At 47.7% G+C, this 22677-nt stretch overlaps 1 protein-coding gene across 1 annotated transcript; it reads left to right on the top strand.

The window, feature by feature from the left end:
- The first annotated feature begins 17400 nt into the window (after positions 1 to 17400).
- On the top strand, positions 17401 to 17913 carry LOC124690233 (RING-H2 finger protein ATL79-like). The gene has a single exon (XM_047223645.1). The coding sequence runs from the start codon at positions 17401 to 17403 to the stop codon at positions 17911 to 17913; it is 513 nt and encodes a 170-aa protein (XP_047079601.1).
- Positions 17914 to 22677: the final 4764 nt, after the last annotated feature.

The following is a 22677-nucleotide window of genomic DNA, read 5'->3' as shown; positions in this document are numbered from 1 at the left end:
CCGTGAGCAACGCCACGAAGGCCTAGCCCACTTCCACTAAGGGATTTCCTCGAGGCGGAAACCGGGCCTTTACAAAGTTCTTGGGGCACACATCCACAACCAAATTGGAGGCTCCCAAATCTGTAACAATACAACAATCAACAACAAATCAACTAGGGAACCAAATAGGAACACTAGCATGAGATCCCTCAAACAAGAGAGGGAAATGAAGAACGCTTCGGTGAGGATGTAGATCGGTGTCTTCTCCTTCGAATCCCCAAAGATCAAGAGCTTTGGTTGGGGGAGGAAGGAGATCTTGCAAATCTTGACTTTCTTGAGGTGGCTCTAATGGAGGTGGCTTGGCAGATTTCTTGTGTAATGATTGAGCAAGCAACCAAGGTAGAAGAAGGGGGTATTTATACCCCCTCCCAAAATTGAGCCGTTGCTGCTTCCGGGGGGCCGGATAATCCGGTCTAAGTAGAGGCCGGATAATCCGCCCCCCCGGATAATCCGGCCATCGGGACAAAAGAGTGACATTGTCCGGCCAAATATCCGGCCCTATATCAGAGACACATTTCTTCCAGTCCTTAGCCAAAATCGAGGGGGCCGGATATTTCCAAAATATCCGGCCCGGATAATCCGGCCCTGGTACAATACGGGACATTATCCGGGCAAATGTCCGGCCCCCCTACTGCGCTGCATTCCCTCGAAGACTTAGCCAAAATCAGGGGGCCGGATATTTCAAGAATATCCGGCCCGGATTATCCGGCCTGGCCAAACTTTTCCTGTTAACTTTTGACAGACCGACCAAATCCAACACACGCAAATATGAAACTATGTAATCCCTGTACCACTTAATCAAACATTAGTGTATCACATATATTGACATCAAACACACAAAACATAATGCAAGAGATGTTCTTTCAATCTCCCCTTTTTGGTGTTTGATGACAATATACGGATTTGCCAAGGAATCACAAAAGAGACAAGCATGATGGCGAGACATAGAGGCACTCCCCTACATGTGTGCATATAAGTAATTTGCATTTGAATACAAATACACAACACATAGGAGTATGGTGCCTCAACACAAGAGATATCCAACATGAGCTCTAACAAAAGACATTGACACATATGAAGTTGAGATAGGAAGCAAGAAATCATACCCATGTGTAGATATATAATGCGGAGATATAGCATCACACACAATGTAATATCCTTGATCTCAACAAATAGAAATCCGAAAACCATAACAATGTCTCACACCACATAGCACATAGTTTTGAACGGCACACAAACAAACCAAATAGTTCAACTAAAAGGGGAACACAAGCAACATAAGAATGATAAACGCATATGCTTGTGCCCAAACCATGCAAATCCCCGAGAATCCTAATAGAACACTTCTCCCCTTTGGCATCGAGACGCCAAAAGGGGACAAGCGCGATGCTACACGTCCCATGAGAATCACTCGGAGGCATCATCATCATCGGACTCGTATGGCACTTCCTCTTCTTCTTCTTCCTCATCGGTGTCGAGTGCATCCGGAGAGCGGCGAGAGGTGTTGGACCTTTGAAGGCAATCATCAAGATCACTCCATGGAACCTGTGCTGAGTGCCAACCACCTGTAACCTCAGTGAGTCGGAGGCTGAGGCGAGGGTCCTTGATCACCACTAAGCTTGTGAAGAATAACCGCCTGAGTATGCTTAATCTCAGAGCGCTCTCGGCTAGCTGCATAGTTCTCCTTATGGATCTCAATGTTCATGCAAAGGATATGGCGCTGGAACCAACTAAGCCGGGTTACTTGTTTCCTCATAGCCGGGACATCATGATGACGAGCAGGAGCATAACCACTAGAACGAGCATCTCCCATGAAGGAGTCAGGAGCAGGAACAGCTGAAGAAACTGGCTTAACCTTGTAGGCCTTCTTGACATGGTGCGTCTCCAACGGGTACCCACTCAAATCTTCACCAACCACAGCCACAGGAGTTGTTGATGAGAAGCTGGATGTAGGGAGCATAGGGTATGGAGGTCCGGGAGACCATGGCATCATGGATCTCATGGAAGATAAAATCCATGATATCAATAGTGAAGTTCCGTACCTCATTTCCATCACGAGCACACTTATAGCTGAGGTGCATAAGGTTCACAAGGACTCCCCGGATAGCATCATTGTTACCACCACTTGGGCAAATGGTTGCCCGAAAGAAGCGAAGCAGCTGATTGTATATGGGAAGCAGCCCCTTAGTATAACCAATTTTCCCAGCTGAGGTATAGAGCTGCGCAAGAGCATTCTTATCAATCGGTTGTGGTCCATGAAGACGACGACCCCCTTCAACAGGAATTCCAAGAAAACCAGCAAATTGGCGTAGCGTGGCCCTGCAGTGGGAGGAGCCAGTCATCCATTCCATAGTGTGTTCCTCATCTTTCTTGATTGCCAAAGTGGCAAAGAATTGCTTCACCAAATCTGGGCTGTAGTCACATTTAATCTTCATGATATCATGCAAACCCAACCTTCCAGCTACCTGGATGGCATCTTCAAAGTGATTGTTTTCAGCCAGAATGTCCACATCAATAGCTTGCATGGGTCTCAGCTTCTTCATGGGCTCATATATGTCCTTGTAGATGAATTCCTGCTCAATGCACCAGTATTTCCTGCCCTCAATCTCTTCATCCCTTGGGACATCTTCATACCAGTTATTCATGCGAATAGCGGAATAGGAGACTGGGTCCATGGTCTTGTAGTTCTCCCTCACTTCCTTGTTCTTCCGCCTTGCGGTGACGGACTTGCGAGGTGCATTGGTTGCAAACTCGTCACTAGAACGATCATGCCTTGAGCGTCTCCGACCACCCCGAGAAGCACTACCTGTGAGAAGCAAAGGCGGGTAGCAAAGGAAAGGTAATGCTCATGAGTCATGTAAGATATGGTAATATACTCGAGAAGCATGCAAATAAGTCGGTATAAATCTAGACATGATAGATTGAAGCAAACTGCAGCGGCGATGAAGCTCCAGGCCGGATAATCCGGGGTCCCCCAGGGCGGATAATCCGGCCGGGCCGGATAATCCGGCCGGCTCGGAGCGGATAATCCGGCCCTTCGAGATGTGCAGATTTCCAATCAAAAACTTGTCTAAGACTAGATCGGCCTCATAGCATGCAAGAGGAGTACACTACACACGATTTGGAACAACTAGACACCAATTCCACCAAGAAAATAGCACATATAAAACACAACATCTAGGGATAGAGATTGTGAATCATACCCACATCCATTGTGGAAACCGCTTGGAGGAGAAGGTAGCTAGGGAGGAGATCCACCCGATCCACCCAAGAACTCCGAGAGGGGGCGGATGGAGCGTCTCCGGCGAGGAGGAGGAGATCCGGCGGCCTTGAGAGGAGAAAGAGGAGAGAGGCGCGTGGGGGGGAAGTTCTGAAACGTTTTGCCCCTTGCGCCCTCGACCTCAACCCTTTCAAGATCTGCCCAGGCCGGATAATCCGGCCCTAGCTTAGGGCGGATAATCCGGCCGGGCCGGATATTCCGAGTGGCTCTGGGGCCGGATTATCGGGGTTCTGGAAAATTCCAGAATCACCGGGAATCCGGCCCATCTTTCGTTGGTTATTTGCAAGACCCATATATGATTTAATAAAGCATCATGTCACATATAAGGTGCAAATTTACCAATAAGATGGAGCACCCTAGATCATCCGACCGAGAAACCTCAAACTCCAAGTTTTTACCAAACATGACAAATGAGCAAGATGGAAGTGGCTTATTGGAGAGAGTAGGCTTAGGTTTAGAGGGTTCAAACTGTTAATGGTACATGATCACTCAAGTTTGCAAGATATGAGCAAATAAGGCCAAACTTGAGTGATTTCCCATAAGAACATGGAGTTGTCAAATAAGAGGCAATAAGATCCAAATAACTCCAACTCTTCACAAAGAAGAGTGTGGTGGCCTAGACCACCATATATGAGTGTTGTGGCATGGCACCGCGAAGATATATCTTGGGTCCAAGCCACTACTCATCATTGAAGCTCACATATCAACATATGATATAAAGAGAATGATTTCTTAATGTTGGCATTATGGGGAGGGATAGCTCAATAATTTAAACCGCACTCCCCCTATTTCCATGCCCACATCTAAACCAAATAAAGTTTTGAGACGAAAGTGTGTTTGCAAGATGGTCAAGCTATACTCCTTGAATCAATGATATTTAGCTCATTCCTCAAATAAGAGAACCTTGCTTCATCAAGAGGCTTCGTGAATATATCGGCAAGTTGATCTTTGGTAGGAACATAGATAAGCTCAATATCACCCCGGGCAACATGATCCCTAATGAAATGATTCCGGATCTCAATATGCTTCGTTCTTGAATGTTGCACCGGATTATAGGCAATCTTGATGGCACTTTCATTGTCACATAATAGAGGCACTTTGTCACAAATGACACCGTATTCCTTTAAAGTTTGCCTCATCCATAACAATTGAGTGCATCCACTTGCGGCGGCAACATATTCGGCTTCGGCGGTGGAGAGAGATATACAATTTTGCTTCTTAGAAGACCAACACACCAAGGACCTACCAAGGAATTGGCAAGCCCCGGAAGTTGATTTCCTATCATCTTTGTCACCCGCCCAATCCGCATCGGTATAACCATTGAGAATAAAACTTGAGCCTTTGGGGTACCAAATACCATATCTTGGGGTATCAACCAAATATCGAAAGATTCTTTTGAGAGCCATCATGTGGCTCTCTTTAGGAGAAGCTTGATACCTTGCACACACACCAACACTCAACACTATGTCCGGTCTAGATGCACAAAGGTAAAGCAAGGATCCAATCATGGAGCGATATACCTTTTGATCCACCTCTTTACCATTGGGATCTAGTGCAAGATGACATTTGGTAACCATAGGAGTGGCCACACCCTTCATCTCGGTCATCTTGAACCTCTTGAGCATGTCTTGGAGATATTTTGCTTGGTTGATGAAGGTTCCTTCCTCAATTGCTTGATCTCAAAACCAAGGAAGAACTTCATCTCTCCCATCATAGACATCTCAAACCTATCGGTCATAAGCTTTGAAAATTCATCATTGAAAGTTTTGTTAGTCGATCCAAATATAATATCATCAACATATAATTGGCAAACGAAAAGCTCCCCATTGACCCTCTTAGTAAAAAGAGTGGGGTCGATTAGCCCAACATCAAACCCACGGTCTACCAACAATTCCTTAAGGTGCTCGTACCAAGCTCTAGGAGCTTGTTTGAGACCATAAAGTGCTTTATCAAGCTTGTAGACATGGTTAGGAAAGTTGAGATCCTCGAACCCGGGGGTTGCTTAACATAAACCTCTTCATGCAAAGGACCATTAAGAAAATCACTTTTCACATCCATTTGTTGTAACTTAAAGTTATGATGCGAAGCATAAGCAAGAAGGATACGGATGGACTCAAGGCGAGCCACGGGAGCATAGGTTTCTCCAAAGTCAATACACTCAACTTGAGAGAACCCTTGAGCCACCAATCTTGCCTTGTTCCTCACAACATTTCCAAACTCATCTTGCTTGTTCTTGAAAATCCATTTAGTGCCTATAACATTGCGGCACTCCTTAGGCTTCTTTACTAGAGTCCACACTTTGTTGCGCTTGAAGTTGTTGAGTTCTTCATGCATAGCTTCCAACCAATCCGAATCTTCAAGGGCTTCAAATACTTTCTTGGGTTCCACTAAGGAGATATAAGCATGATGATGGCTAAAGTTCGCCAATTGCCTTCTTGTGGAAACCTTTGCCCTAACATCACCAAGAACCTTGTCATGAGTGTGTCACGTAGCTCGAGGTTCCTATCTCTTCTTGCTAGACGACGGGCCTCGATCTCCTCCTTGGTCTTTCTAGGCCTTGGAGGTGTCACTTGATCAACTTGATCATTTGGGTCCCCGTCTTGACCTTGAACTTGAGCTTCCTCAATTGCTTGGGGTTGCTCAATCTCATGTGCTTGATCTTGAACAATGTTCGGAGAAGGGCAAGAGTTGATTGGTTCCTCATTGGAGGCATTGTGAGTGATAGGTTGATCTTGACCTTGATCTTGTCCTTGATCTTGCACATAAGAGGGAGAGTCTTGTTCTTGTTCTTGGGTTGGTGCATCATTTGCTTCACTAGGTAAGGTTTGTTGATGTTGAGAAGATGAGGGCTCCACCGTGGTAGAGCATAGTTCTTCCCGAGACGCCACACCGTGTCCCTCAATGGGGCGGAAAAATCCCACACCCATTCTTACTATGGCATCTTGAGGTATTTCATCACCTGCACAAACATCAACTTGCCCCACTTGGGAGCCATCATTTTCTTCGAACTTCACACTACAAGATTCAATGATAATCCCGGAGGATACATCAAAGATTCTATAAGTGTGAGATTCGGCACCGTAACCAACAAATATACCCTCCAAAGCTTTAGGAGCGAATTTAGATAAACGAACTCCTTTGATTTTGTAGAAACACTTACACCCGAACACCTTGAAGTATGAGATATTAGGCTTGTTCCCGGTGAGTATTTCATAAGGAGTCTTGTTCAAGCCCTTGCGGAGATAGAGCCGGTTGGAGGAGTGACAAGCGGTGGAGATGGCTTCGGCCCAAAAGTTATAGCGGGATTTATACTCCGCCATCATAGACCTTGCCATATCCATAAGAGTCCGGTTCTTCCTCTCCGCAACACCATTTTGTTGAGGGGTGTAAGCAGCGGAATATTGATGACGAATCCCCTCATCACTAAGAAAATCATTGAGTGTGTAGTTCTTGAACTCGGAGCCGTTGTCACTTCTTATTGCCATAATGAGGAGGTTGTGTTAGCGTTGCACCTCGGTAGCAAAGTCAATGAAAATTTGTTGAGTCTCATCTTTCGTCTTGAGAAAGTAGACCCAAGTGTATCTTGAGTAGTCATCGACAATCACCAAGCAATGTTTCTTCGCACCAAGACTTGCATGAGTAACGGGACCAAAGAGATCCACATGAAGGAGCTCCAAGATCCTCTTGGAAGAGATAATGGTCTTGCTTGGATGCGGAGAGTCATGCATTTTGCCTTCAACACAAGCCCTACAAACACGATCTTTGGCAAAAGACACATTTTCCATTAGTCCCACAATATGGTTCCCCTTGTGAAGACTTTGCAAAGTTCTCATGTTGACATGGGCTAGGCGGCGATGCCACAACCAACCCACGTCCGCCTTTCCGAATAGGAACATCGCACTTGACGTGGTGGTCCCCGAAAAGTCCACCACATACAAGTTGTGTTCGCGATACCCAACGAATGCGACTTTTAGAGTCTTGCTCCACAAGAGGACCACAATATCATTATCAATAAAGACGGCGAAACCCATCTTGCCAAGGGCGGAAACGGAAAGCAAATTGTAACCAAGGGTTTTGACAAGCATGACATCCACAAGAGTAATGTTGTGTGCAACCACAACCTTGCCAAAACCCAATACCTCGGATGTAGAATTATCGCCAAAGGAGACGGTGATATCATTAATGTTAGGCCTCAACTCCTTGACGAGGTTCTTGCCGCCGGTCATATGACTTGTACATCCACTATCAAGTACCCATTTTGAACCTCCAGCGGCATAGTCCTACATGAGATCAATTCTTGGATTTAGGTACCCATTTTGCAATGGGTCCTCTTTTGTTAGCAACAAGGGTCTTTGGGACCCAAATAGACCAAGCAATATAACCATCATATGGGCCAACATATTTAGCATAAACATCACCATAATAATCTTTAAATAAAACATAGTGAGGGTTAGCAATTCCCGCATCATCATCATTCATGGTGTTGCCCTTGGAGGCTTCACCATTAGTGACTTATTTCTTCTTTTCTTGTGCGGGCTTGGCCTTTTGCTTGTTTGCCTTCTTTGCCTTGGCTTTAAAACCAAGGCCCTCCTTCCCATTGTTTGATCTTTGCTTACTCAAGAGATCATCCAAAGAAAGGTTACTTTGGGGAGAGGAGGCCTTAGCAAGTTCATCCTTTAACCTAGCATTTTCCTCAACAATATTTGCATGATCACATAGAGGAGTAGAGGAACTAGGCACATCATATGTAGTAAGCCTAATTTGAAGTTGCTCAAACGACTTGGATAGGAGAGTGTATTCACTCTTCAAAGCTTTGTGAGCTTTGTCTAGTTCATCTAGATCCTTCACAAGTTTCTCATGATCAACCCCAAATTGGGCCTTTTCCTTTGTAAACACTTTATTCTTAGCCCTAGCAAGATCTCTAGCTTTAGTGAGCTTGTTGATTTTATCTTGAGGCTCTTCAATATTTTCTAACCTCTCTTCAAGAGAAGCTATGGTTTCTTGACATTCCTCAAGAGCATTTTTAAGAGCATGGATTTCGAGAGAGTCTTCTCTCTCTATTTGACCCTTTTTCTCAAGCATAGCACTTTGTTGAGCTAAACGAATCATGAGGTTTGAAACATGCTTTTTAGTGTTACCTTGTAGGTTGAGAATGAAATCATCAAAATCTAGCATTTCTTGTTTCACTTTTAGACTAGCATCATCAACCCCTAGTTCACTAGATATGTTAGGAATAGAGGGGTTGGGAGATGATACCTCGGAGGATTTAGCCATGAGGCAACTTTCTTCCTCCACAAGGATGACCTCATTGGGGGATTCACTTGGTGATGAAGAGTTAGTGGAGAGGGAGGCAAGAGCGACCAATCCATTGGAGGATGCATCTTCTTCATCATCAACATCATCATCTCCGGAGGTATACTCTTCTTGAGTTAATAGCACGATGGATGTGTCCAAGGAGGACCTTGCCATGAAGCAATGTGCATTCTTGATAGGAGGGTTCTCATTGGGAGATTCAAAGAGAGATGAAGAGGGTATGTTGGTGGTGACGATGGCGGCCAATTCCTTTGAGCTTTCTTCATCTTCATCACCACTAGAACTTTCAACTTCATCGGATGAATATTCTTCCCTTGTTACTAGCACAACTCTTGAGGGCCTCTTGCCCTTCTTGGTCTTGTTGTTGTAGAACTTCTTGTTGGGGGCTTTTGAATACTTGCCCTTGGTGTCCTTGCTCTTGTCCTTGGGAATGAGCCTTCCATTATGAAGCTCTCTATTTTCATAGGGGCATTCGGCAATGAAGTGGCGCTTGTCATCACAATTGTAGCAAGATCTTGTCTTTGGACCAAAGCTAGTGAAACCACTTTTGTTGTTCCTCTTGATGTTGTCTTCCTTGGCCTTGGAGGGATCAACCCAAAAGGATTTTGCATGGAAGGCCATGTGATCATGGTAGTGGCATTGCAAATCTTCCTGGATAAGACATACTCCAAGATGCCCTATAAGATTCTTGAGGAATCGCTTCTTCACCGGAGTTGACCACCAAGGCAAGATTGGAACCTTTTGCTATTCCAAGAGCACGATTGCGAGAATCATGAGAGGTTTCTTCAAGCACCTTGAGAGCTTGCATCTCGTGCACGACTTGTTGAGAGGTGAGAGAGGAATAGCATTCCCTTCCCACAAGAGTCTTGACATCAATGGGAGCAAATGGCATCATGCATTCAATGTACTTCTCCTTGATCCAAGAGTCATTGATGTGGGTGGCACCAATAAGCCGGAAGGCATCGGCAACCGTGACAAGTCTTCCATACATGAGTTCATGATCTTCATCCGGTAGCCTCAAGAATCCTTCGGCTTTATTCTTAAGAGCATTATACTTGTTCCTCCTTGTGCTCTCACTTCCAATGCAACTAGCGGCCAAGCCGTCCCAAGCTTCCTTGGCGGTGGTGTAGTTCCGGACACGATGCAATTCCGGAGTCCCCACACTAGTTTGAATCATGTGAAGGGCGGTGTTGTTGAGTTGACTATCAACGGCTTCTCTTCTAGTCAACTTGTCGGGGTTGTATGGCTTGAAGCCCTCCAAGATGATTCTCCATAGTTCATTGGAGGCACTACAAACATGAGAGCGAAACTCAAATTGCCAAGTATCGAAATTATCAACGGAAAATTTAGGTGGGTCACCCCGAATGTTTAAATGTGGAAGGGGAACCGGTATATCGGGAGATAGGAAAGGTGGAGCTACTCGATTGTAGCTTTCACCTCCACTAGTTCCCCTAGGAGATGCACTTGTAGATTTGATAGTGTTTAAGTTATCACCATCCACGGGTTTGGTAGATGAGGGTAAGTCCGAAGCCTCTCCATCATCTAACACACCCGTGTCTTTTACCTCTACACTAGGAGCCTTGGGAAGGGCCGGAGCCAAAAGCTCGGCAATCATCTTTTTCATGCTTTCCATTTGGGCTTCCATGGAGGACTTCAATAAATTGAAGTCTTCCACGGAGACCGACTTGGCGGCCCCTACCGAGGGCTCCTCGTCCGGCATACTCTTAGGCGGTTAAGCCCGAAATAAGAGCCGAGGCTCTGATACCAATTGAAAGGATCGTATGCCGCACCTAGAGGGGGGGGGGGTGAATAGGTGCTAACCAATTTTTAGTTCTTTTTCAAATTAGGCTTGACACGAAAGGTAAATTCTCTAGATATGCAACTAAGTGAATTTACCTATATGACAAGGATATCAACTAAGCAAGGTATAGCTACGCAATAGTAGATAGAGTGGGATAGAGGTAACCGAGAGTGTAGCACGCGATGACACGGAGATGATTCCCGTAGTTCCCTTCCTTTGCAAGAAGGTACGTCTACGTTTGGAGGAGTGTGGTTGCTACGCAAGCCAAACCAACAGCCACGAAGGCTTCACTCGGATCTCTCGTGAGCAACGCCACGAAGGCCTAGTCCACTTCCACTAAGGGATTTCCTCGAGGCGGAAACCGGGCCTTTACAAAGTTCTTGGGGCACACATCCACAACCAAATTGGAGGCTCCCAAATCCGTAACAATACAACAATCAACAACAACACATCAACAACAAATCAACTAGGGAACCAAATAGGAACACTAGCATGAGATCCCTCAAACAAGAGAGGGGAAATGAAGAACGCTTCGTGAGGATGTAGATCGGTGTCTTCTCCTTCGAATCCCCAAAGATCAAGAGCTTTGGTTGGGGAGGAAGGAGATCTTGCAAATCTTGACTTTCTTGAGGTGGCTCTAATGGAGGTGGCTTGGCAGCATTTCTTGTGTAATGATTGAGCAAGCAACCAAGGTAGAAGAAGGGGGGTATTTATACCCCCTCCCAAAATTGAGCCGTTGCTGCTTCCGGGGGGCCGGATAATCCGGTCTAAGTAGAGGCCGGATAATCCGCCCCCCCGGATAATCCGGCCATCGGGACAAAAGAGTGACATTGTCCGGCCAAATATCCGGCCCTATATCAGAGACACATTTCTTCCAGTCCTTAGCCAAAATCGAGGGGGCCGGATATTTCCAAAATATCCGGCTCGGATAATCCGGCCCTGGTACAATACCGGGACATTATCCGGGCAAATGTCCGGCCCCCCTACTGCATTCCCTCGAAGACTTAGCCAAAATCAGGGGGCCGGATATTTCAAGAATATCCGGCCCGGATTATCCGGCCTGGCCAAACTTTTCCTGTTAACTTTTGACAGACCGACCAAATCCAACACACGCAAATATGAAACTATGTAATCCATGTACCACTTAATCAAACATTAGTGTATCACATATATTGACATCAAACACACAAAACATAATGCAAGAGATGTTCTTTCAGAGGACAACCTCATCATGAACGCCGACTTGACCAACATGAGCGAGGCAAAGAATGCTTGGTTCGAGAAGAGACAGAAGGAGATCCTCGAGCGCCCAAATTGAGTTAGACAATCTCAATTGTAATTTTTATATTTTTCTCAAACTATGGCACATTTTATTTGATTTATCATGGTACATTTGATAATATTTTATGGTATTTGATAATATTTTATGTTTATTATATATTATTCTATGTTTACGAGATATTATTCTATATTTGTTATACATTGTGTAAGGATCTGTGGCCAGCGGACCTATTTTCCAAAGAAATAGGCCAAATGGCCAAATGGCCAAATGGGTGGCCGCTGCGGCGGCGCAGCGTGCGACCCAAACGGACGCGCCGATGCGGGACTCCGTCCGCGCGTCCGCTCGGGCACGCAAACGATCCAAAATGGACGGTCCAGCGCGTCCGTTTGGGTCGCTGGGTTGGAGATGGCCTAATGATGACGCGATTATTCTTCCGCCGCATCCGAAGCTCACAAATCTCGACGCGCACAGCGCCATGCCCTGCGACCAGTGCGCGAGGCGCCCGTGCCCCCGGCCCCCGCTCGCCGACTGACGCGGTCACGACTCGACTCACGGGCCTGCTCGCGGCGGAGCAGACGAGACGAGCAGCGTTGCCGGTGGCGATGGGAGCTTCCGGGCTCCGGCGCGATGCCCTTCCTGTTCACGAGACCGTCCGGCTCTGTCGCCGCGCCTGCCGCTGCCGTCAGGCGGTCACCGCTCTCGAGCCATGCATGACGTCTCGCGTTGACGCCATGTTCCCTCGCACTCGCAGACGACTCTACTGCAAACGTCACAGGTTGTTTTGTTTTCTGCGCAGACCACCACGCAACGGAAGCGTGGCCAGTAAAACCGGAGCTGTCTGGTTTATGACCCTAATCCTCGGATCAAAGCTAGATGGACCAGCTCTGCCGTGAGCTAGCAATTCTGGGTCAGTTCCTCAAAGTTCTGGCCAACGTTTTACAGCGGACCGACGCGCCATTACATTGCATAAAACTAACACTATACTCCAGTGACGGTGTAATTGAATTGAATTGAATAGTATTTCAAACTATGCAATAAATGAAACGGTTGTGTGCATCGATTAATGCAGAGATCGAGGACTCCTGGTTTTGAAAAGAAAAAACAGCCTACAAAGAGACGGAGCTCCTTCATAGGCGCTGGGGTCAGCTGACCGCAATGAAAACCACAAATCCTTCACTAATTAGCACTAGCTAATCATTATTTATAGAAGATGACCCCAGTCAAATAGAGTGGCGGCATGTTTTTATGGCTTCGTCCCCGGAAGTACAGACGAGTACCTGACAAAAGAAAAAAACGATGCGGACGTCATCTACATGCAGGACATGATTGGTTGCTCCAAATGTCGGACGGCAAAGGCTGCGGTGGCGATTTCGATCCACGACATCGGCTCCTACAACTTCACATATCTCTACCATTGGCTCCATCATCCACTTCGATCTACAGCACCGACAAACCCTCTTCGTCTCCAGCATCCTCCTTTTCCCGTCATCTCAGGCTCCAGCACCATGGCGCCGCCTTCGACAAACTCCTGCCCCCCATACAGTTAGTTCTTTGGATCGTTTGTTTTAACTACTAGACAATTAAGCTGTTACTTCTGTATGGTTAGGATGAAAAGGGCCCCTTCTAACCACCGGGTGAACACATCAAGGGCTAGTGGATTGCTTAAAGATACCATCAACACCTGTGTCGAAGAGCAAGTGGCAATGTTCCTTCATGTTCTTTGACATAACTAGAGATTTCGAGTGATTCATTAACACATGGATAAGGTCGATTGCGACAATATCTCGTTACTTCAAGCAAGTCATGTATGTTATCGGAGAGCTCAGAGGAGAGATGATCAACCTGTCATCTGCTTGCACTCCCACAAAGGTCATAGATAGCTACCGATGGTTTCCATATTTCATGTCAGGATTGTGTCAGAGCGATTGATGGTACTCATGTCATCGCTAGGGTGCGAATAAGCGCCTCTTATGCATACAGGGGGTGAAAGGAATACACCCTCCAAAATGTGTTTGCTGTTGTTGATTTTGAAATGAAGTTCACATCTATTTTAGCTGCATGGGGAGGATCGGCTCATGATCAAACGATTTTTGCTGGTAGCTGGACAAACCTGATGACCTCGAAATCCCCGAGGGTAGATTCTGCCCAGCTGATGTCGGATATGCTTGTTGCACTGGAATATTCCCACCCTTTATGTCAACAAGGTAACATTTAATGAGTTCTATGGAAAGTTCTATCCCAAGAAATGCCAATGAACTTTTCAATATCACACACTCAAACCTTACAATGATGATCGAGAGTGCATTCGCTGCTCTCAAAACTAGATTCAAGATCCTTGATCAAAAACCATTCCATATTGTTTCCACCCAAGTTAAGCTATTTTTTGCATGTTGCATTCTCCACAACTGAACCTTAGGGTGCGTTCTTGATGAGTTCTTTGCGGATGAGAATGAGGTGACTCGATTCTAGCCATGGTGGCGGTGCCACTAATAATGAGGCCTGGGGTAACAAGAGGTAGGAGTGGGCTGGCGTTATGCGGGCTAACAGAGGCATCACTGGGAACTGAAGAAGAAGAAGATTGCCATGCCAATGTTTTCTATGAACTACCCCTATTCGTGTGTATAACTGATACTTGTGTTGCACTCCTATTTGATATTACCTAGGTAAACATCTAGTCGAACTGCTCTTTGATACATGTAGCTATGGCTCAAACAATGTTAATTTACTAATGCATGTTTGATAGATATGCAGATTGCGGAAATTCAATTCGGCTCCCGGGTGTATATGCTCCCTCTATCAAAAAGTTATATTTCGAAATATTGAAAAAATTTGACAAAAAATTCTACATATACATCTCCACATTATACGTACGTTCGTCAAGTTTCGCGAGGAACCAATATGTTTTGTGGTCTGTGTAAAAAGAGAAAATTTATCTCCTGAAAAGCTTTATTTTCAGCATTGAATTTTGTCTTTTTTACACACGTCACACGACAAGTCGGATTTTTATGAAACAACTTTGTGAGCGCGTAGCACGTGAAGATGTACATTCAAATTTTTCGTTTCAATTTTTTGAAATTTCAAAATGTATGTAACATGCATTTCAAAATAAAGAGAGCATATGCTCCCATGTGCCAAAACACCATTCCCTGCAGATTGTTAGTTCCATGTTAGTTCATAATTAGTGGTAATGTCACCACTTGCAAAAAGTGGTAGGCACAACACCATAGCATATGCAACCAAACAGGCTGAATCTCACACCTACCCAAAATCCATTTTTATAGGCAGCCAAACGATATATAAATAAGAAAATAATAAGCTGTTAGCAACTAAATTAGATGCACAAAATGATTTTGGGTTTAGCTGGGTAGATCCGTGCTCCAGAATAAAGATTTCCCCAGAGGCAGGAAAAGGATGCGGATGAACCAACCACGCTGGTAGAAGATGGAACACTCGGGCTGGGAACTTTAAGAGCATCTCCAGTCGCGTCCCCCAAACCGTCCCCCAAAGCGATTTGGGGCGCGCCGGACAAAAAAAGCGTTCCAGCCGCGTCCCCCAAAGCCCTTTTTTGTCCGGCGCGCCCCGATACGGTGTCCGGCGCCCCGAGCCCGTCCCCGTCCCACGGGGGACGCTCCGGGGACGCCGGACACAACGAAAGCGAGGCGGGGAGTGGCGGGGCCGACGCGTCGCCGGCACGGAAGGCTAAAACCTCGTCGCCTACCTTTGGTCAAGCGACGTTAATGGCGTCCCTGTTTTCCCGGGCGACGCAGGGACGCGTCTCGTCGTGCATGGCCGCGTGGCCGTCCGCGCCGGAGTTATTGCGTGCAACCACCCGCTGCCGCTGCTGTTTTAAGACGCCCTCCAGTTATCGCCGCTCATCATAATCCTTCTCGTCGCCGCCGCCTCCCCCTTCCCAGATCCTCTCCTCGCCGCTCAAAAAATGTCGTCCTCCCGCAAGATCGCCGCGGCGGCGGCTCCGGCCGCGGCGGCCTCACCGTGGCGGAGGCGTGGGCGCTATACCACGCCCGGTATCCGGTCCCGCCGGACGTGCGGCTGCCAAGCGGCCGGCGGGCCGGAAGATGGCCGTGAACGGCATTGGCATCCCGCCGCCGCCGAAGCCGGACACGCAGCGAATGGCGGGACGCCATCAAGGCCCGTCGGGCTCAACTCACCGCCGAGGAGCGGGCGGATCCGACATGGGCGGCCAAGGACAACGACGACCGGTGGACGACGTACTTCAAGGCCAAGTACGACGTCGAGATGCACAGCACCGACGGGCTCATCGGCGGGCCCAACAGGCTGGAACGAGGGAAGGCCGCGCCCGTTGCGGGGCGTTCCGGGCGCACCCTCGAGAACGTCATCCGCGGCCTCCGCAACGGCGCTCCGCGGCTGGAGATGCCGTCGTCGCCGCCGCCGTCTCCTCAATGGCAGCCGAGGAGGACGACGTACTCGTCCTCCTCGCACTCTTCTTCCTCGGGGCCGGCGCGATCGACGCCGTCGTCATCGTACCGGTCGGCGCCGTATACCGTTCCCAAACGGGAGGTCAAGGAGGAGCCGGCGACGCCCGTCAACACGAGGCGTGGCGGTAGCGGCGGCGGGCGGCAGCAAGGGAGGCGCGGCGGCGCCCTCCTCATCCCGAGCCGGAGGTGAAGGAGGAGCCGGAGGAAGCGTCGCGAGCGGCGCTGCCGGCGGAGTACGAGCGGCAGCGGCGGCTCATCGCGCCAGCCGACGACCCCGAGGATCGCCCGGGGCTGCGGGCGGCGTTCTTGGCGTCCATGGACGACAAGGACGCCCGGAGGAGGCGACCCGGACGCGGCGATCGCCATGTCCATCCGCGACTCCGGCAAGCCGCCGGTGGACCTCACCGACGACGGCGAGGCGGGACCAAGCGGCTTGGTGAAGGACGAGCCCGTGGACGAGCCCGTCGACGAGCGCGTCAAGCGGGAGGTCGTCACCGACGAGATGTACAACTTCCGAGCAGTACTACGACGCCTCCGGCCGCCGCAAGTGGTTCTAGATTAGGTTTAGTTTTAAAGTTAGTCAAATTTCGTTCGAATCTATGTAAGTTTGGACGAATCTAATCGAATCTAGTCAAGTTTAAAATTTGCGAAATTTTGTTTGGGGGACGCGACGGGAGCGACGTCCCCCAAACGCGACACGAACGAAACACGTCCCCCAAACGCTCAATCCGGCGCGGTTTGGGGGACGGTTTGGGGGACGCGACTGGAGATGCTCTAAGCTCTAGGGGTTTGGGCTAATACGGCCCCCGCCCATCATTTTGATGCGCTCGATGAGGTGACAAGGACAAGCAACTTTTTAAAGTTTCCCCCGCGGAAAAGAAGGAGCATTGACCAGAGTTAAGCAATGCCCATCAGTTGGTCTGGGAAGCAGGGAATGGTATTCTTAACCTGAATTCGTAAGCGAACACGTATTTCGTTTCGAGTTTGGTTTTCGAAACGAGCGGAGAGGAGCATGGAGTGTCTTGGTTCACTCATGCATGCTTCGATCACGCATCAAGCCAAGCAGTTCGCTAGCACGTCAGCTCCGAAAAGAGAAAAGAGCCATACAAAAAGCCAAGGAGGCAGTCCACCATTGCCAAACCCAGACAACGACGCCTCCCACTCATCACTTCACTCGCTCACTCTTCCTCGCCGCAGCACTCCTGAAGAGATCGAGAGATCGGGAGCCATGACGCACCGGAGCAACCACACCGCCGCGTCGCCCCCGGCGAACAACGCCACGGCCCCGTCTCCCCGGCGGCCGGCGCCGCTGCCTCCATCCCCCGGCGACGCCGCGTGGGGGCCCTACGCGAGCTCCAGAGCGTTCCTCTCGAACGTGGCCACCATCCTCATCATCCTGGCCTGCGTCTCCCTCCTCGCCTTCTCCCTCCACGCCGCCGCCCGCTGCCTCCTCCGCCTCCTCGCCCGCCGCCGCGCGGCTCCCAAGCCCGTGCCCGCCGCCGCCGGCTGGTCCGCGGAGGCCGGCGGGACCGGGGTTCAGCTGGCCGGCGGGTGGGCCGACGCGGAGTGCGCCATCTGCCTCTCGGAGCTGGTGGCGGCGGAGGGCGGCGAGCGCGTCCGCGTGCTCCCGGCGTGCGGCCACGGCTTCCACGGCGCCTGCGTCGACGGCTGGCTCGCGGCGCGCGCGTCCTGCCCCACCTGCCGCGCGCCGTCCCGCCTGTCCCAGGCAGGAGAGCCCTAGCTGCCGACCTGGTGGCCCTGTTCGCCTGATCCGGCGCTGGGCAGCTGTCCGTGGATCCATGGCGCCGCCCGCCGACAAGAAGTGACGCCAAGTGCAGCACGGCGCGTGGGAGCTAAAGCTCACCTGTCCTCCGCGTGAAATGCGTGATTCTTAATCGAGTACTGTACTCTTTGATGGCGGTCTGATGATGCAGATCGGCTGTAACCATCTGCTCGTGCAATTGGGTCGCAATTGTACAACTTCTGTTCTCATGTCTACCTTGCATCGGATGCATTTCCTTGTAGATCTGTTCAAGAATTCCGGCGGGCTGTCCCCCGTGTTTTTTCCGTCCGAGCACAGCAAGCTCGTCGGACTCACTGACAATGCATGCCGCTCGCAGTAGCTAGAGCAGTAGAGTGTGTAGGCGACAAAATCAGAAAGGTAAAGACGGAGAAGGGGTAGATGGAGTGCTGTAGCCTAGGCAGGGCAAAAGTGCGAGAATATTGCTATGGTGGGGGGCTGCTTTGCTTTGCGACCGGCGTGTAGGTTTGGTTGGGTTTTGGAGCGGCAGTTGGCATCGACGTTCGGCGCGGGGTCAGCCTGATTGATTGATTGGGTTCGGCGTTCCATCGGGAGCAGCGCCCGCCATTGTTTGGCGCCACGCATGACGGCTCTCAACTTCTCCCCCGCCTCCCGACAGACAGGGGTACTGTTCTTGGTACCCGCTCCTGGACGAGCTCCAAAGACGAAATCGTTGGTGTCTTTTGCAAAGAACCACAATAGTGGTTTGTTGTTGTTGCAAAAAACACCACATTCTGCTATAATTCTTTGCACGTAATAACACATAAAAGTAATTAAGCAGCTTAATGACAAATTAGTTAGTCAGGCTTACTGTCAGGCGGCCCGGTGGGTGGACTATTCAACGCGCTAAGCGGGCCAATGCCTGAAGGAGACACATACGGGCTGGCCCACCATGCTCACATTGCAACTTATCGTCGCTGGCCGCCGGCCGCAACCGAGCCTCCCGCCGCTGGCGGCAATCACCTGCTCGAGCCACGACCACCGCCGCCCCGATCTTCCCTCTAAATTCCCCCATCTTGTCCGGCTCCTGCGAGGCTCCTCACCACCACCCGAACCCTAAGACGCCGGCCACCGCACCCCTACCCCAAACCCTAATGTTTTCTTCCTCACCTCGGCCAGTGACACCGTGGCCGCATCACCCCGTTTCCGGTGAGGTCCATTCCTCGCCTAACCGGTGACGGCGCGGCTAGCCGCATCGTCCCCGTCGGCGGCGAGGTCCTCCGGTCCTCGCTGCACATCATCTTCTTCCTCTCCAGGTAGAGCGACATGCGAATGGTGGGTCGACCCGTTGTATCGAACAGGGGTACGCGTCGACCCGCTAACTAACGAAAAAAGGCGTCAAATAGGAATTGCTCGGCCCAGCGTGGCAATTCCTCTCCGTGGTCTGCCACATCGTCCGTTTGGATTTTGCAAATTTGAACATTTTTTAGTATGAATATTTCCAAAATTTGGACACTTTTCAAAATATAAATATTTTCACTTCTAAATAGTTTTAAATTCTGAACAAATTTAAAACCTGGACATTTTTCAATTCTAAATTTTAAAAATTTGAAATTTTCAAAACCTCAACAAAATTTAAAGTATGAACTTTTTTTAATCTGAATAAAAGTAAAATTTGGAACTTTGCAATTCTGATTTTTTAAGAATTGAATTTTTTTATTTATAAATTTTGAAAATTCGAATATTTTCATAATCTTAACATTTTAAAATCTATTTTTTCAAAATTTGAAGTTTATATCAAAATTTAAACATTTTCAATGTTGAACATTGATGCACGCACGAGGAGGCCGAGGGTATTCTAGCTAGGACCGATGGATTTCTCGATGGCGCGCCACCGGCTGTCTACAGGGTGGCCGCCTCCGCCTGGTAGGGACGAGACAATGGAGAGAAACTACCACGCTGGACCGCTGACAACGAGACTGAGTAACTGAACATCAGTTGTGTTAATTACTGATTATGTGTTGTATGCAAATAATTACAACAAAGTGTGATGTTCCTTGCAAAAACAAACCACTCTTGTTGTTCTATGCAAAAAAGACACCAACAAATGGTGTGATCTGCTATTTCCTTACTTCCAAAGGCTTGGAATCTGTTCAGTCATACTCCTACTCCGTAGTTTCGTAACCATTTCAGACCTCTTTGATTCATTCAAGGAACCGTCTTTGAAATTTGAAATCCGTAGGATTTTTTAACGCGGGCCATCTGGTTCCTATGATTCAGCTCTATATTACATAGGAATAGTTCCAATGATTACTTTGTACCATGTTTTACATGAAATGTTCTATGCACTCAAATCTCTTGGACTGTGCTCTTTCTTTTTTCATGTAGTTAATCGAGTACAATTTGGGTGCAAACGATACGCTGCACGATTGGAGTGGGCATGGATCGCAATAAAGGCCCTTCAAGGTTTTTGAGCTTATTTGATTCGTAGGAATCTTTTTTTTTGGCAAATAGAACTCTGTCATTAAAAAAAACAACGAACAGTTTAAAGCATCCCAAGAAAACCGAGATTCTTGAGAAGAGTTTCATCTTCAATCTCCAGACCGTGTCGACGGCGCGCCGCCGCGGCCGCTCCTCTCTGAGTCGGCCTGACGTTGTTGGTTGCGGACGGGAAGTCACTGAACATGTCAAAAAGACCACATCTGTCCCAGAGACAAAGAAGAAGGAAGAACTGCCGATGAAATTCCTTGACGATCCGAAGATCCCCACAGCCAGACGAAATCCTCGAAGACCACACCACTCCCACAAGCCTTTCGATGTTGCCGCCGAGATGGGGTTGAAGCCGAGGAGACCTTATTGCACGAGACGCCGCCACCACGACCTAAGCGCCGCCCCCTACAAACCTTGACCCTAAAAACGAAGAACGAAGCCCTCAAAATAGGGGGCAGAGCCCTCCCACCAACGAGGGTCAAGATCCACCGCGCCTCCATGGCCCAAAGGCAACAGAGACGAGGCGATCAGCGGCGGCTCCAGCAGGAGGCAGGAGGCCGAGATCCAATCGCATGTCGTCTGTCTTGGGTCTCGTTAATCAATAGGAATCTAACCACATAGAAATAGGAAACCACATGATAAGTTGATAACAATACAACTTAGCTGCATAGGAGGATGCATACATGGGTGTACAAGGGAATAAGCTTTACCTATATGTACATAGTTAGACAATATACCTATGATAAATTGAAATATGCGGAAAATCAAATCTGATCTCGGGTGCATATGCACCCGGTATGTATAAAACATATTTCCAAACCGTAAAAAATTTAGGAAAAAAATTTAGCATGTAGAGGGACATGATCTATGTGTGCACATAAATTTTCACCTAAAACCAACATTTTTTGTACCCTGTGTAAAAAAGGCAAATAATGCCTCAAAAAATAGACTATTTTAGCACCTACGATTTGTCTTTTTTGCACAAGGCATGAAACATATCGGTTTTTGCTGAAACAACTTTGTAAGCATGTAACATGTCAAGGTATACACAAAGAATTTTTATTTGTATTTTTCTAACATTTTTAAATATATTTAATATGCGTTTCAAATAAAGGGTGCATATGCACCCGGGTGTAGAAACACCTTGTCCTGAAATATGACTATTTTCTTGCATCCATGTACACCCATTTTCTTAAATCTGGCTCAACCATAGGATCTTCGATAAAAAAAAGTGTTTTTTTTTGCAAGAACTAAGAGTGCGATTGTGATTTTCCATTGAAATGGAACGAATGAAATTCTTTGCAAATTTGTAGGGATTCCAATGTAGGAATAAAATGGCCTATACATGTGTAGAAATAATTACTAGCTACTCAAATCTCAAAAATCCTATGATTTATTTGCAAATCGAGAAACTCTGTGTTAGAAGCTTATGATAAATTGGGCGTGCAATCTCTTGTTCTTTTTATTAGTTTTATTTTTATTTTGAATGTGTGTTCTTCTTATTAGGTTGCAATCTCTTGTTCGAAATGTGTCAGCCGGCCCATCTAAATGAGGATTTGGACGGCCTGACCAAATGAATTGTGTCAAATGCTCTTGCTGCCATGGCCCATACGTATATCAGATAAGTTGGGCTAAACACAAGCTGTTGAAACAATGGGCTTCTAGCGGCCTAGTAGGTTTGAAGACGATTCCAGATACAAGTTTTTGCCTTTTCTAGAGGTCGTTTGGAAGCCAGGCTTTCATTTCGTTTGTAGCATTTTGAAATGAATACATGTATTCATTTTATTTACATTGTAATTTCAGAAATGGACACTTGTTTGGTTGTTACAGGAATTGTAAATGATAGCAGAATTCAATATTAAATTTGTAAATGGCTTCCATAGAGAAACGCAAATGACAGGTTTCAGCTTGGAATTGTGTTTACCCATGGCGTCATTTTGCTGGATTTTCTAAATGAAATGACAGCCCAATTCTGTGGCAACCAAACAGCCCACCTATGAAATTCCAAAATGAATTTCGGGATTCCAGGTCCAAATGATGGATACCAAACGACAATCCATACTCCCTTCATTATAAAATAGTCTGCAATTTAGCCATAAAATTTGTTCTAAATTACTCTATATTTTAGCTTTTAGTCAACAACAATACTAAAAAGTAAGAGGTTTTAGGACCTGTTTGTTGTGGCTGGCTGTGGGTGCTGTGCAGAAAAGCTGCTGTATAGGAGAAGCTGCTTTTCTGAGTGGAAGTCTTTGGCAAACCAGTCGGTCGTCCGGG

This window comes from Lolium rigidum, chromosome 2, assembly GCF_022539505.1.
Source record: "Lolium rigidum isolate FL_2022 chromosome 2, APGP_CSIRO_Lrig_0.1, whole genome shotgun sequence".
NCBI classification, from domain to species: domain Eukaryota; kingdom Viridiplantae; phylum Streptophyta; class Magnoliopsida; order Poales; family Poaceae; genus Lolium; species Lolium rigidum.
This window is presented reverse-complemented; position numbering and strand designations above follow the sequence as displayed.